The sequence below is a fragment of the Artibeus jamaicensis genome, unplaced genomic scaffold (genome assembly GCF_021234435.1).
Source record: "Artibeus jamaicensis isolate MK-2021 breed Jamaican fruit bat unplaced genomic scaffold, CSHL_Jam_final contig_465, whole genome shotgun sequence".
Lineage (NCBI taxonomy): Eukaryota > Metazoa > Chordata > Mammalia > Chiroptera > Phyllostomidae > Artibeus > Artibeus jamaicensis.
The window spans coordinates 14,774,002-14,788,459 of record NW_026521843.1 but is presented as its reverse complement, the minus strand read 5'-3'; the positions used below and the strand labels follow the sequence as shown (position 1 = coordinate 14,788,459).

Below are 14,458 nucleotides of genomic sequence, written 5' to 3'. Positions count from 1 at the left end.
CCTAAGTCCTATTCATCATTCAAGGTCCTTGCTCAAATTTCACCTTCACCAAGGAGCTTCCCAGATTTCTCCAGTAAGATTATTCTCTCCTGTGTCCCAAGAGGGAAGGAAGAGGATAAACAAGTGTTTCTTAAGCATGTGATCTATTTCAGGTACTTTGTGTATGTTAATCCCATAAGGTAGGTATATTGCCCCATTTTACTTGATAAAGGTAAGATTCTGAGCGGTTAAGCGGTCTGAATAAAGTCATTAACTAAAAAGTGGTGCTGGGATTAGAACCTAGATAGTCTACCCTCAGAACACAACTTTCCAACCTTCCACATTGGGCCTTTAGTTCTAGGCTTGTAACATCGTATTCTCTTGCTTCCTTCCTCTGTCCAGAATCTGACAAGATTCTCCCTGCCTTACACATACAAGAACTTAGTAAGTGGGGGGTGGAGTTAGCCAAGTAGACAGTTTGAAAGAGTCAGATACAGCTGCGTCCTGAAGCGTGGGTTCTCTGGATCGAGTTAAACACAGACTGCCAGGCTGACAAATCCACGGCCAAGGCTGTTGCACTATTCAAAGTTTTAGGATGTTAGAGGTGGAAAGGGTAATTAGGAAATTACCTAATCTATTGCTTACAAATACTGTTAGTTGTGGGCCTCTTTGTTTAAAAGTGGCTATATATATATATTTATATCCACTATAAATATATATATGTTGAGGGAAAAGGGAATCCATAGTGATGCCCACCCTCACAAACATAAATGTGTAAAAACTGGAGTCCGGTTTGTTAAACATATAGTCCAACCCCCTTATTTCACAGAGGAGGAGCCTTAAGTTCAAGTCTAGTGGTGACCAAGGCTGCCCAGCTGGCTAGTTAGGAAGCCAGTACCTAAATTTCCTGATTCATTGAGCCAGTTGCTATGGGAACGACAGATACGAGCAAGAACCAGTTCCTCCCACTCAGGAGCCCGCCATTGAGGCTAGTGAAGAACCTAGAGACAATTCAGTAACCTGCACACATTAAACTGGCTTCTAGTTTCCAAACTGACTACTCTTGAGACTGAGAAGGCAGGATCTTGGCCAGCTCCGGGGCGCGGGAACTGCAAGGGTCTACCCAGGTTGAGAAGCAGCGGGGAAGGGGGCGATAAGAGACAAGGGTCGGACCAAAGTGGGGAGAGTGGCAGGTGCGGCCCAAATCAAGGCCCGGCTTAATCAACTTGGAAAAGCGGTTACTCCCCCAGAGCCGAGCCGCTCACCACGAGTGTTAGTGACGAATCAGTCCACTCCCACTTCTGTTCTGGCTACCCGAGGAGGCCTTCTGACCAGCTATGCGGAAGGGGCGGGGCTCACAGCGGAAGTCCTTCCGTCCGTTCAGGTCACGTGCCAGTGGCTGATCCTGCGCCCAGGTGAGTTTGTCTGGTCCGCTGTGAGTGGCTCAAATTTCCGCGCTACATGGATTCCCGCAGCGCGTGTGATAATTCCAGGCCCAGGAGTGACGGGTTCTATTCCTGGTGTGGACTTGGACTCAGGAAAAATGTGGGCTGGTTCCAACTAAGTCAGAATCTGGCATCTGACCAGAATCTGGCATCTGGCATCTGCCAGAGCAAACCCATCTTCGCGACAGCGCCTCTTTGGGACCAAAACCCCTAGGTGGCCCGGCTTCAGGGCTTGGGGTGGGTTGGCGGGTGGCTGCCACCAGGATTCCATAATCACCCACAGTCTTCTTTTACCCGATTGTCTCTGGCGACTCCTGTGACAGGAAGCTGTCCAGGAAGCATCCCTCCTGAGGCCCTAGAGGACGGACGTACTGAAAGCGGGAGGGGGACAGGGAGTGGGCACAAGGCAAAGTCCAAGGTCTCTTGTGGGAAGGGGCAGTGGGGGTGAACCCCTCTCCTCTTGGCTTGACAGGAAGCATGGCACTCTGGCGGGCATACCAGCGGGCGCTGACTGCTCACCCGTGGAAAGTGCAGGTCCTGACAGCTGGTGAGTGACCCTCCGGGACCTGAGTGGGACCAGAGTAGGCTAATTTAGAAGGCAGGCGCTTGCCCCACCACACCTCCCTCACTTTTTGCTTTTATTCATCCCCCTTGAAGAGTTGGCTGTCTCTCACCCTAAGCTGTCTTCAGTCGGTTTTGGAAGGTGGGTGCCCTTAAGGAAAGGTATATGCGTAATTGGCTTAGCTATAAAGGATGGTCTGAAAGTCCTCGAAAAGCTGAGTTGGCATCCCTTCAGGGTAAAGGTATTGCCCTAGGAGGCCTTACCTCAGAAAACTAATCATAACAAATAGTTCTTCTAACATAGTATGCAAATCACATTCACACACGTTGTCTCACAGGGGTCCCACAAAGATCTGTGAGCTAGGACTACTTGAGTCCTCGTTAGATCACACACCTACTAAGTGCTGGAATCAGGATTCTTAGTCCACTTTATTATTCTCAGTATTTTTCATTGTGAAATACAGCCTAACATACAAAAGAATGATTAAGACATATGCCTTGACCAGTGTGGCTCATTTGGTTGGGCGCTGGCCCGCAAAGTGCAAGGTCATCGCCTGTTCTATTCCTGGTCAGGGCACATGCCTGGGTTGCGGGTTTGGTCTCCAGTCAGGGTGCCTGAGAGAGGCAACCAATCGGTTTCTTACATCTTTGTTTCTCTCCCTCCCTTCCCTGCTATCTAAAAATAAAGAAAAATCTTTACAAAAAGACATATGTACAGTTTTAATAGTATTAAAACTGAATATTCCTGTGTGAGTACCCAACTTTGAGATGTCTTGTGCACCTGTCCCTAATTCATACCCTCAAGAGATAACCATTTTCCTGAGTTTTGTTTATATCATTCTTTTGCTTTTCTTATGGTTTTACGGTCTATGTATGTCTCCCCAAACACTGTATTAATCAAAGGTTTATTTTTACTCCAAATCCAGTGCTTGAGTAGCAGCCTCACAAAGGTAACCCAGTGACTTACCTGCATTTGTTACCATTTTCATTTTGTAGGTTAGCCGATGTGAGAAAGGATGGCACAGAGACAAGTTAGTTTTGTGGAGGGAGGATTGTAAGGAGTGTGACTACTGGGCCTGTTCAAGAATGGTCCGGTTGCCAGAGGGTCTTACCTGTATTTAGAGAAAGGGAACTGGGTTTTCATGAGGACCATGGGCTTTCTGAGAGGAAGACTGTCAGGAGGGTGGGCATACTGAAAGCCAGGGTGGGACCACAATCCTGTTACTGGAAAAATCCCGAATCAGCACTGGAATGCTTGTTGGGTGACTGGCCAAAAGGTGGACTCCTTCCCCCCTTCCTGGGCCCTTCTCCAATCTCCTGTGCCCAGCCACCCTATGTTCTGTCCTCTGATTGTCCGTCAGCCTGCATGACTCACCTGGCTACGTGTGTGGTGACTCATGCTGGACTGTGTGGCTGTGATGGGAACTGACACGCTGGGCCCTTTGCCCAGCCTCAGATTCCCTCAGGGCTCCTCACTGCCAGGAGGAAGCTTCCCCCTCGTGGCCACCAAGACTAGGGGGGGAAGGATTGTCCTTGTGTTTCCCTACTCAAGGCACCTGCACTTGATGAGTGCAGGGGTTGGAGCTCCAGGGGGCCCAAGTGCAGATACGCAGCTGAACCCAGGCGCTTGTCTCTCAGTGCCAGGGCCCCGTGGCTCCGCACTCACAGGCTTCCTGAGTCTGTGCCTACAGCTCAGCTCGGCCATGAAGCAACCTCTAGGAAGCACTTTTCTCAGAGTTTTCCGAACCTTTCAGACCTTGTCTTCCCCAATGCTCAGTGTATTTGGATCAAACTAAAAATAAAGGGAGGAGGTGGACATTGCTCACTGAGCTGTTTTTAGATCCCAGCACAGTAGATCCTAAAGGTAATAGGGTAGATCACCACACTGGTAAAGAGAACAGAGATTTCAGACTTGAAATTAGAAGACCAAGATTTGAATCTCAGAGCCGTATCAATAGTAGCCACATGAACAAGTCAGTAAACCCCTGAGCCTCGGTGTCCTCCCGTAGAACTTGAGTTTAGTTATATGACCTCACAGAGTCAGTGTAGGGATTATCTCTGAGAAAAAGCTTTAGAGATTTAAAAATGTTAGGCTCCAGGGGTTGGCCTGGAGTGTTCTATTAGTATTGGCAAACCAGGCACAGCAAGCTATTCTTTTTATAAAGGTGTTTGTTTCACTTACCATAAATCTGAATGGGAGCCCTGGCTGGGTAGCTCAGTTGGTTAGAGGATTGTCCCAAGATGCCAAGGCTGCAGGTTTGATCCCCAGTCATGGCACATGCAGTAATCAACCAATGAATGCATAAGTAAATGAAACAACAACAAATAGATGTGTCTCTTCTCTCTCAAAATCAATCAATAAAAAATAATCTGAATGTGGCCAACTGTCTTAGCTTTGGTTCTTCAAAAAAGCAGAGCCTGAAGCTTCTGGGTATTTCAGAAGGGAGGAAGGACTTCCATGGGAGGCAGAGAGGTAATATAAATATACATTAGTACAGTGGACATTGCTTAGGGAACCTGCCTGCTCAGTCCCTTAGAACTGACAGAGAAGCTCTTTGAAATGCCTCTTAGGACTACACAGGTGAAGAGTGTTTTCTGCCCTCCCACACTAGCCAAAGGTTTGCCATGTGGGGTGTTGACGCCCACGTGCTATGAGATTGCACACACATAGCCTCCTAGTAAAGTGACAGTGGGGCGGCCCCAGGTGTGGCAAAGACCAGAGGCAAGAATCTGTTAGTGGCTGGAGTAAGAGATAAGTGAATCAAGAAGATCTGAGATGATTCAAAAGAAGTGTCTGGTGCACTTCGTTGGGGCCAAGCCTGAATCAGTAACAGGGCAGCCTGGAGAAGGTCGACTCTGTGTTTGGCAGAATTTGAATCAGCCTTCTCCCATCTTTTCTTGAGGGTCCGTCTAGTCTTCAGTGGGCCCAGGGCCCAGCACCATCCTTCTTAGGCCATCCTGGTCCTGCTGTGGGAGCCGCTGAGCTTCTGCAGCCACTGGATTCCCTGGAGTCTGAATTAAGCCAAGACGTAAGGGCTCATTCAATCCAGCCTGATATTACAGAGGACACTGAGGCAAGGGGGATGACATGCGCTGAGGTCTCACATCGTCAGTGGTAGAGCTGGCACTGGAACCTAGGGCACTTGCCAGTGCACTGCCCTGCATGTGACACTACTGGGGGCTCGGAATGCTGAGAGTAGCCACAGCTGGGCTGGGCTTAGGCGCCTGACAAGCTACAGAACGCTCCTTTTTGTCTCACCTTTTGGCAGGCTATGTCCAGGTCAGGAATGGGGAGGACACTTGGACCAGTCCCAGAGGATGCATTCTCTTACTGTGGGGCCTCAGCTTCCCCTGGCCTCTGCCAGACCAAGCCCCCATGCCAGGCAGCTATTAAATCGTTGGAGTCTTCTAGAGAGGATGAGTCAACAGCAAGTGCCAGTAGCTATACCTGACAGCGCAGGTTTCCTGTACTCAAGGACACACTTTCTGCCCTTCATTCCTGCTTTCTGCCCCTCAGCCTGTTCTCTTCCATTAACACTTCTCGAATCTAAGACTCCACATACAAAAGCCAGGAGAGGAACAAAATAGGGGAAGTAGGAAACTTACTCCCACCTGTGCCTAGGAAGCGGATGTAGAAGTTGGGGGGGCGGTTCTTAATTACATCTGTGCTCAGAGGCAGGCTCTCACCCAACCCGCCCCCACTTTGCTGAATCCGGTGGTGAGTGACGGCATGAGAACTGGCACCTACCCAGGGGTATGATGTCACGCCCCCGCCAGCGTCTACTGCTGGGCTCTGTGCCCGGCCTGGCATTGGGGCATCGCTGCCCAGCAGCCCCTCACCCCGCCCCATCAGGGCTCAGACAGTTTGTCTCTGCAGGCTTCCATCCCCAACTGCTGGAAATAGTCCCAAGAAAGGAGGGGAGCCAGAGCACTGGGAGACCCAGACCAACCAAATATGCCTAGGAGGACTCCCAGAACCTGGGGTGTGGAAGACACAGTAAAGAATCTGAGTGTCAGCCTTTCCTGCTCAATCACTTGGACCAGAAATGCAGGCCTTGCTCTACGCTGGGACCAAAGCCATAGGCCACTCTAGAGTTGCTGAGGCCCAGGGGCCTGATAATTTGTGGGCAGAGGAGGAACCTCTGGGTCCTGTTCTGTCTGAAGTGGACAGAACTGGCGTGGCCGCAGAGCTACCCACCCGACTCCTCCTGCTGGTGCCCTTTCACTCGGTATTGCAGGCTTGACGTGTGTGTGTAGTTGAGGGCCTGAAACCTATCTTCCTCAAAGGCTTAGGGTTTCCAGGAGAGTGGGGCTAGCAGCTGGGACTTCAGTTTTCATTCCTGTTCTGCCTTTAGCTTGTTGTGTGGTAGCTAGCAGGCACGAAGAGTGAAAACGTGCACCTCTTTTTGTGACTGTTTCTTTCCCAGGAATATTGCTGCCTGCACTCCCCACGAGTGACGAGGAACAGAGATGATCTCACATTTTGGGGAGTAAAAGAGAAGTGCCTCTGATACACAGGCCTTTGGGGCCTGGTTTAGGCAGGAATCCCCTGTGAGTAGCAGCCACAGGAGCCGCTTAGCGCCCTCTGGCCACCAAGCCCAAGTTTCAGCCTATTTGGGGAGTCCCCTGGCCTCCTGTTCCGCCTTGAGGGAAGGCCTGGTTCAGGCCCAAGCTCTGCTCCTTACAAAGTGCCACTTCTCTCAAAGACGTTGAATAGAGGTGTGACCCCTACCTCACAGACCTTTCATGAGGATTAAATGTGTGAGAGCCCTATTTTTAAAAAAGATTTTATTTTGCCTGGCTGGCATAGCTCAGTGGATTGAGCACAGGCCTGTGAAGCAAAGTGTCGCTGGTTCAGTTCCCAGTCAGGGCACATGCCTGGGTTGCAGGCCAGGTCCCCACTAGGGGACACATGAGAAGCAACCACACATTGATGTTTCTCTCCCACTCTTTCTCTTTCTCTTCCCCTCTCTCTAAAAATAAATAAGTAAAATATATTTTTTTAAGATTTTATTTTTAGAGAGAGGGGAAGGGAGGGAGAAAGAGGTAAAGAGAAATGTCTATTGGCTGCTTCTCATACACACACCGACCCAGGGCTCAACCCACAACCCAGGCCCTGGGAAGTGCCTTGACTGGGAACCAGCAGCCTTTGGCTTTGTGGGGACAATGCCCAACCAACAAGCCACACCAGCCAGGGCTGTGAGAGCCCTTTGTTTGGTAAACTCTAAACATCTTGCTAAAGTAGAATGTCATACTGTTAGTCTTTTTATTTAACAAACATCTGCCTTTCTGTCCTACCCTCCTGGGACTTCTCGGGGCCCCTCTCCCCTTGACGCATGGCCACAGCCGTTCCCCACCCCCCGGGAGTGTAGCTGGTGACCCCACGTTGTCAGGGAGCGGGGCAGGGAGCTAAGTGTTCACTGGGGGAGCAAGTCTTCAGTTCCACTGGTCATACTTTGAGCCTGACATGCAGGCCTCTGGGCTGGACTTAGGACTAGACTCAGAGTTCTTTATGCCCTTTCCCGGAGTAGTCCTGTGACTTGGGGCAGCACATTTGACTTTTTTCCTTGGTTTATTTTCTGAGCACTTGCCAGGAGCTTGGTTAGGTGTGGCCGGGGATGAGAGAACAAAGATGTTTAGGATTCTGCCCTTGTCCCCTGGGAGTTCATGACTAGCCGTGCTCTGGGGAGAACCTCCACCACTGTAGCAGCTTCAGGGAGAGGAGAGGCAGGGCCACCTTGATGGGCATGCCTGGGGCCCCAGCGTTGCTCCCTCGCTGGCCACGCCAACGGGGGAGGCCAGCAGCCTAAGTCACCTACGGGCGTCCCAGCTCCAGCCCCAGCTCTAGCTCTCAGCCTTGCGTGGCTGCCTCGGATGCAGCTGCCCAGGGGCAGGGCTGCGCAGAGCTGCGGGGGAAGAGCAGTGAGTGTGCAGCCAGCACGGACGTCAGAGCCAGCTCCGGGCCAAGGATAGGGGTTGGAGGATGTGTTTGCCTAGTGCTAATTGAGGGCACAGTGACAGTGGTGGCTACGGGGCTGGAGGGGGACTCTCATTACTCAGTGAGATGGACAGGCAAGTCGGAGATCATACGGTCACTCCCCAGCAGCCCTGTATATGAATGTATTTGCTAGAAATCATCACGCCACTGTAACTGATGAGGGCTCTGTAAATAGTGGCGATTTTGGTCTTGGTTTCTGGGTGTGGGTGTCTGACAAGGGCTGCTTAGAGCTGGGTGCCTGCAAGCGAGGGGCAGGGAAGTGGTGCAAAGGCTGGGGGGAGATGTGGCTCTACTAGCCATTGCCAGCTCAGCTGGAGGTCGTGAGCTGGGAAGGGGTTTACCTGGCTCCTCGCCGTGGGGACTCTTACCAGCTCATCATCCTAACTGGGACCATTCGAACACTCGTGTTCTAGAAAAAGAGTTATTCTTGCTGTTCTCCACAATTAGAGACCTCGAGACCAAGGTGAAGGACACTGGCCAGCAGGGAGTTGCCTCGGGCTGGGGCAGGGGGAACAGGGTTCCTGATCACTGCACCATGACCTGCCCTGGTGTGGTGTCCTGGAAGGAACACTGCCTAGGAAATCAGACCACCGGCTTTTTGCCTTCACTCACTGGTTATGTGGGGTTGCAGACCTTTATTCCCATGCCTCTGAACTAAGACCATTATTTCCATACCTCTGAGTCACCCGGAAGGCCTTCCCAGTGCTGACAGGCCAAGTTCTCAGCCCCCGGCACCTCTGATTCTCCTTCCTCTGGCTTCAGGTTCGGACTCTGACTTCCCTTGATTGCCCAGTGCAGAGTTCTTGGGCCCTGGCCTGCTCACAGCTGCTCGTCCCAGTTTCTATCAGGACGCACATGAGGTGGCACTGCCCTTGGGAGAGGGGATCTTTGAAGCAGCAGCAAGGGACTGGCCACTTGCCCCAGAACCGAGCCCTTGGGCCTGGAGTGCCAGAGCCCCATTCAGTCACCAGGCTCCTCTCCCTCCTCGGAGTGGCAACCCCTCCTGGGAGGTGTCCTGACCACAGCCTGTATCCTGCATAGGGTCCCTGATGGGCCTGGGTGACATTATCTCACAGCAGCTGGTGGAGAGGCGAGGTCTGCGGAAACACCAGATTGGCCGGACCCTAACCATGGTCTCCCTGGGCTGTGGCTTTGTGGTGAGTTCTGCCTGCAGCAGGGCTGCCGGCGGATTGGACAGTGGTCTGCTTCCTTTGGCCTCTGACACAGCTAAGCCATCCTGAGGGCGTGCTTGCCCTGGATTTGGTGTCTAATGCTTGGGGAAGGAGCTTTCTGATGTAAAGCCCACCTGCTCCCCTCCTGCATCTCTGCCCGCCTCCCTGGGGTTTGCTTTCAGGGCCCTGTGGTAGGAGGCTGGTACAGGGTTCTGGACCGGCTCATCCCCGGCACCACCAAGGTGGGTGCTCTGAAGAAGATGCTGTTGGATCAGGTGAGCAGAAGGAAAAGGAAGCTGGGAAGGGAGAGCTGCCTTGGGGGAGAGTGGGGCTGAGGTGCTCACGGCACTTTAATTTCTCTTCCCTAGGGGGGCTTTGCCCCGTGTTTTCTAGGATGTTTCCTCCCAATGGTAGGGGCACTCAATGGACTGTCAGCCCAGGAAAACTGGGCCAAACTCCAGCGGGTGAGCTGGGCAGGTTTGGGAAGATCTCGGGCTGCCCAGGGGAATGCCCAGGGGAGTGAGGCAGGCTTCCCGGGGGTGAGAAGGGGGGTGTGCCGGTGGGGTCCCAGGCTCTGGAGGAGAGGGGCTGAGGGAGGTGTGGCGCAGGACTGTGTTCTTTCGACAGAAATCTGTATGTGTTGGTAGGAGGTGGGAGCTCCTTGGGAGTGTGAGTGTTCATTTGTCCCTTCTCTGTCTCCGTAGGATTATCCTGATGCCCTCATCACCAACTACTATGTAAGCACTGACACCTCCGCTGCCTGCTTTCTGCTTCCTTGAGTCCAGAGTACCCAGGGATTAGGGGTCCTCCCGACATAGGAGTCCGGGAGTTGGGATTACTCCCTCACTCCCAGTGTGGGCTGCACACTCAGGGAAGCACTCCCCCAGTTGTTCAACTTGAGTTTGTTTACAAGGTTGGAAGAAGACAGGCAAGGCAGTGAGTCTGGGCTTAGGCGATGGGGACAGCCCCCCAACATTTACCTTCTCTCTTTTGTAGCTCTGGCCTGCTGTGCAGCTCGCCAACTTCTACCTGGTTCCCCTTTATTACAGGTATGACAGTTCCCTGCCCCACCCTTAAAGGGAGAACCACCTACGAACAGTTGTAGATGAAGTGATTCTCACTCTACCTTGAGCTACTTTGGACACCCCCCAGAACACTCTGCCCTCCCTGCTCAGAACCTCTTACTCTCTACAGACCCTGTCCTAGAGCGTCTGCCCCTGACCCGCTTTCATCTTGCTCCACAGCCATCGGCTCTGGCCCACCTGAGCCCCCCTCGCCCCCCACCTCTTGCTGCAGGCATAGTGCCTAGGGCGCCACAGCCTAGACTAGACAGAAAAGTAGACCAAAGAGCCATGCAGGTCAGGTTAGTCCACAGCTGACGGCTGTGTGCCAGCTGCAAAGCACCGTGGAACCTCGGTGCCCCTCGCTCATTTGTTCCGGAACTCCTGAGTGCTGAAAGCTGGAAGTACCAAGCAAGTGATGAGGGAAGAAGGATTTTCTCTTGCCGGGTGGTGTCGTGAGTCATACAAGTTCTAGCAAGTGCGACAAGTCCCAAGCAAGCACTGAGTGCTGAGACATTTTTTCTTGTCAAAATGCGACAAGTACAGGGTTTGACAAGTTCTGAAGCTGACGAGTACCAGGTTATGACTGTATTATTTTGCCCTAATAATGAAGGTGGTTGATGAAACTGCAGTAAAAAATGTAGTAGAACTCAAGGTAAGTAGTTAAAATTATGGGAAGTGAGGGGCCTTTGGAACAGGGAAAAATAGGAAACTTCATAAAGGACATGGTCATAATGTACATGAATAGCATAGCTAAAAGGAATATAGACTGAGGAACCATATTTAAACAGGGTTCTTGCAACAGTCTTTGAAACTAAAGCAAGGTAAAATAAAGAGAGGAAGGTATTTCTTTCCATGGCAGACAGTACATTTTTGAAGATGAGATCTCAGCTGGTACAAGGAGGGCCGATGCGTGTATTTAGAAGGAGCCTGGACAGGGGCATGAGCATGAGCCGAGCAAGGCCAGAGGACTGCTGAGGGTATTTGACTCTGAGGCTTGTGCCCAGGAGGCAGAGCTCTGGGGCGGCAGCACCAGGGCTCGAGCCGGCTGTCCTCTGGTCTGAGCCGAATGTCCCTGCACAGGGGCCAGAGGAAAGGGACCTACGTCTGGGTGTTCTCAGAGATAACCCTTTGTTGTCCGTTACACTCCCCCCTTTGCTTTCTCCTCGTCCATCCTCTTCACAGTGCCATTCCTGCCCCTTAGGCTGGCTGTCGTCCAGTGTGTGGCTGTCATCTGGAACTCCTACCTGTCCTGGAAGGCACATCGGCTCTAAGCTTGCCTCGTACCACTGCTTCTGCCGTACAGTAATGCAGCTTGACTCTGGAACGGCCAGATGACCTCCTCAAAATGGGCACCTCCGTTTTCACGGGGTTTGGTTGATGGTCAGAATGGGATCAGTCCTATGAAACGACCCATTTCACTCTGAAGTGTAAACTGACTCCTTTTGAACTCACTGACATTTCTGTGATGGTCTTGTGTCCACCCCACAGCAGCCATTCCGTAAATACTTGTGGAGCCGTATAACCGTGGCAACTGCAGCTTATTCCCATGTCCTGGCAAATGCTGTTTACCCCCACTCTTCACAGATGCATTGGTTGCTCTGGCCAACCCCAGCCCCAGGGTAGGTCCAGTTCTTTGGGGACGCCCTCAAGCTCTGTATGTGGTACCTCCATAACTATGTTATAAAAATGTAATCTGGAACCCGCAGGGGCAACGAGTAAGACCCAACAGAAAAATACTGGGAGTCAAAATCTGTGGAGACGGAAAGAAGCCTAGAGACCATGAGCCCCATCTCCTCTTACAGATGAGGACACTGGGGTCCATAGAAGCGAGGTGGCCTGTCCCCTCCCCAGGTTAGTGGCAGAGTAGAAACTTCAACCCACGTCCTGTAGGTTGAACTTTTGTATGACCCTCAAATTCATATAGTGGAAAACCTAAGGTTTAAGGTGATAATATTAGGAGGGGGACCTTCAGGGGTGATTAGGTCACAAGGGCAGAGCCTTCCTGGGATCAGTACCACCATAAAAGATGCCATGTGAGGACACAGCAAGAAAGTGCCATTTACGAGCCATTAAGCAGGTCTTCACCAGAACCCGAATCTGCTGGCACTATGATCTTGGACTTCCAGGCCTCCAGAACTCTGAGAAATAAATGTTTGTAAGCCACCCAGTTTGTGAGGTGTTTTTGTTTGTTTGGGTTTTTTGTTGTTGTTGTTACAGAACCTCAAATGGACCAGAACACCATGTTTCCTTTCTACCAAGTGATCTTAACCCAGAGGTCAAAGGTCCAGTGATACTGCGGCTGTAATTCCCAGGAGAAAATTACCTTGGCTAAACTTTCACTTTGATGCAAACTCAGAAGCAGATGGACCAGTTTTTTGTGGTGTGAAAGCACTCTGAGGTCAGAACCCCCCCCCCCCCCCTTTTTTTGTACCCCAGTCAGACAGCCCTAGAATTTAGACCCTGGGGCTGGAATAAGACGAGAACCCTGGCCGGCCCGGCCTGCCTCGGCCGCCCCTCGGGTGGGTGTTCTGGTGACGGCTGTGTGCCAGCTGTGCCGTCCTGACCGCCTCTGCTCACGGGACTGGCGTCTCGGGCCGGGTCTGGGCGGCGGTACAGTCTGGCAGCGCCGAGGCCCCTCGGGAGGCACGGGGCAGGGTCAGCACCACGGACAGCCCCGCCATGCGGCAGTTCCGTGCCAGACAAGGCTGGCGTCCGACTGGGCCGCCCGGTCCCTGCCGACTGTTCCGAGCAGTGACGGACTCACGCCCGAGAGCCATCCTGACGCCCCAGCCTGCCCCTCGCTCACTTGGGTCCGCTGTGGCTTCCAGCGCAAGCCCCAGAGCCGCGCCCCTCGGGGTCCCGCAACCCGCTGGACTCGAAGCCGCGGCTGTCATCGCTCCGCAGTCCGTGCCCGCTCCTCGCTGACGTCAGCCGGAGCCGTGCTGGAGCTATATAAGGCTGGCGGCGGTCCCGGGACAGACCCCGTGTTTCCTGAGGCGCCCTCAGCCCGCCCCGAGGGACAGACCGGAGCTCCGTCCCGGGCTGTGCAGACGCCCTTCCCTCGACCCGTGAGTGGCTCCGAGCGCCCGCCCGGCCCCGCAGCGCCAGGACTCGGCACTCCGCTCGCTCGCCCGCCGGACCGTGGAGGGGAGGGAGGGCGGGGAGGGGAGAGGAAAGGGCGGCACAGGACTGGGTAGCGGCTGGGGCTGCAGGGAAGGTTGTGGGCACCGGGCGGCAGCCGAAGGGGACCGGCGGGGACGCTGGACGTGCGCGGGACGGGACCGGCGCCGACCGCGACTGCTCCGAGCGCACCTCACCCTGCGCTCCCCCTGTGTGTCCAGGGCCGGTGGCACCATGCGGCTGGCCGGACGCGCGCCGCTGCTGGCCGCGTTGCTGCTCCTGGCACAGCTGCGCCCGGGGAGCAGCCAGTGGAGCCCGGAGGAGGCAGCGGCGGCCAGGGTCCAGGACCCGAGTCTGCGCTGGAGCCCCGGGGCTCGGAACCGGGGTGGTGGAGCCCGCGCGCTTCTCTTGCTGTTGGCTGAGCGCTTCCCCCGCCGCCCGGGGACAGGCGGATGGGGATCCGGGACCTCAGGCGAGCGGCCGCGACGGGACGACCCTCCACTGTCCATTGACCTCACCTTCCACCTGCTGCGGACCCTGCTGGAGCTGGCGCGGACTCAGAGCCAGAGGGAGCGCGCAGAGCAGAACCGCATCTTGTTCGACTCGGTGGGCAAGTGACCGGCGGCGTCGGAAGCCTCGACCCCCTCCCCCGCCCCGGGCTGGCACCTGCCCGACCGGAACTGACCCCGTCCCGCGGGGCGGGGCGGCCCGGGAGTCCCCTGAGCCCTCCCTGCGTTACTAGTTTTTAATAAAAGTGCTGAAGAGCCGTTGGCCTCTGTTGTGGGGGCGCGGGGAACTTTCCGCAGCGGGGCGGGAACTCGGGGAAAGTGAGCCTCCCGGGACGGCGGGAGGGAGTCGGTGCTGCAGGCGGACGGCTTTCAACCAGGGTCCTGTGTCCCCATCGTCCCCACGTCCCCCACCAACTCAGGTCCCGATCTCTCCACGCCACCCCTGCTCTTTGCCCTTGGCACCGGGCTCGGGGTCGGTGCCTGATAGTAAGGAGACGCCCGACGGGGGCTCATTCCACTTCCGCCCCCCAACTGGCCCCAGATCCAGAGAAGGGAGCGATGGGGATGGGGTCGCCTCCGAAGCCGAGGCGGAGAGAGCCAGCAGTGAAAG

The 14,458-nt window shown here is 54.1% G+C and overlaps 2 protein-coding genes across 2 annotated transcripts; both read left to right on the top strand.

Moving 5' to 3' along the window:
• Positions 1-1,127: 1,127 nt before the first annotated feature.
• Positions 1,128-12,382, top strand: MPV17 (mitochondrial inner membrane protein MPV17). Its single transcript, XM_037146666.2, has 8 exons — positions 1,128-1,394; positions 1,897-1,971; positions 9,025-9,140; positions 9,338-9,430; positions 9,524-9,619; positions 9,860-9,892; positions 10,152-10,204; positions 11,421-12,382. Exons 2-8 carry the CDS (start codon positions 1,902-1,904, stop codon positions 11,488-11,490), a joined length of 531 nt encoding a protein of 176 aa, XP_037002561.2. The 5' UTR covers positions 1,128-1,394; positions 1,897-1,901; the 3' UTR covers positions 11,491-12,382.
• A 264-nt stretch (positions 12,383-12,646) lies between these two features.
• UCN (urocortin) lies at positions 12,647-14,414 on the top strand. The gene is made up of 2 exons (XM_037146668.2): positions 12,647-13,287; positions 13,561-14,414. The coding sequence occupies exon 2, from the start codon at positions 13,574-13,576 to the stop codon at positions 13,955-13,957; it is 384 nt and encodes a 127-aa protein (XP_037002563.1). The 5' UTR covers positions 12,647-13,287; positions 13,561-13,573; the 3' UTR covers positions 13,958-14,414.
• Positions 14,415-14,458: the final 44 nt, after the last annotated feature.

Excerpts from the sequence above, each read along its gene's own strand:
- MPV17 (XM_037146666.2), top strand. The coding sequence starts at position 1,902 with ATGGCACTCTGGCGGGCATACCAGCGGGCGCTGACTGCTCACCCGTGG. Across the intron at positions 1,972-9,024 it reads AGTGCAGGTCCTGACAGCTG|GGTCCCTGATGGGCCTGGGT; the intron begins GTGAGTGACCCT and ends TATCCTGCATAG. Across the intron at positions 9,893-10,151 it reads CCCTCATCACCAACTACTAT|CTCTGGCCTGCTGTGCAGCT; the intron begins GTAAGCACTGAC and ends TCTCTTTTGTAG.
- UCN (XM_037146668.2), top strand. The coding sequence starts at position 13,574 with ATGCGGCTGGCCGGACGCGCGCCGCTGCTGGCCGCGTTGCTGCTCCTG.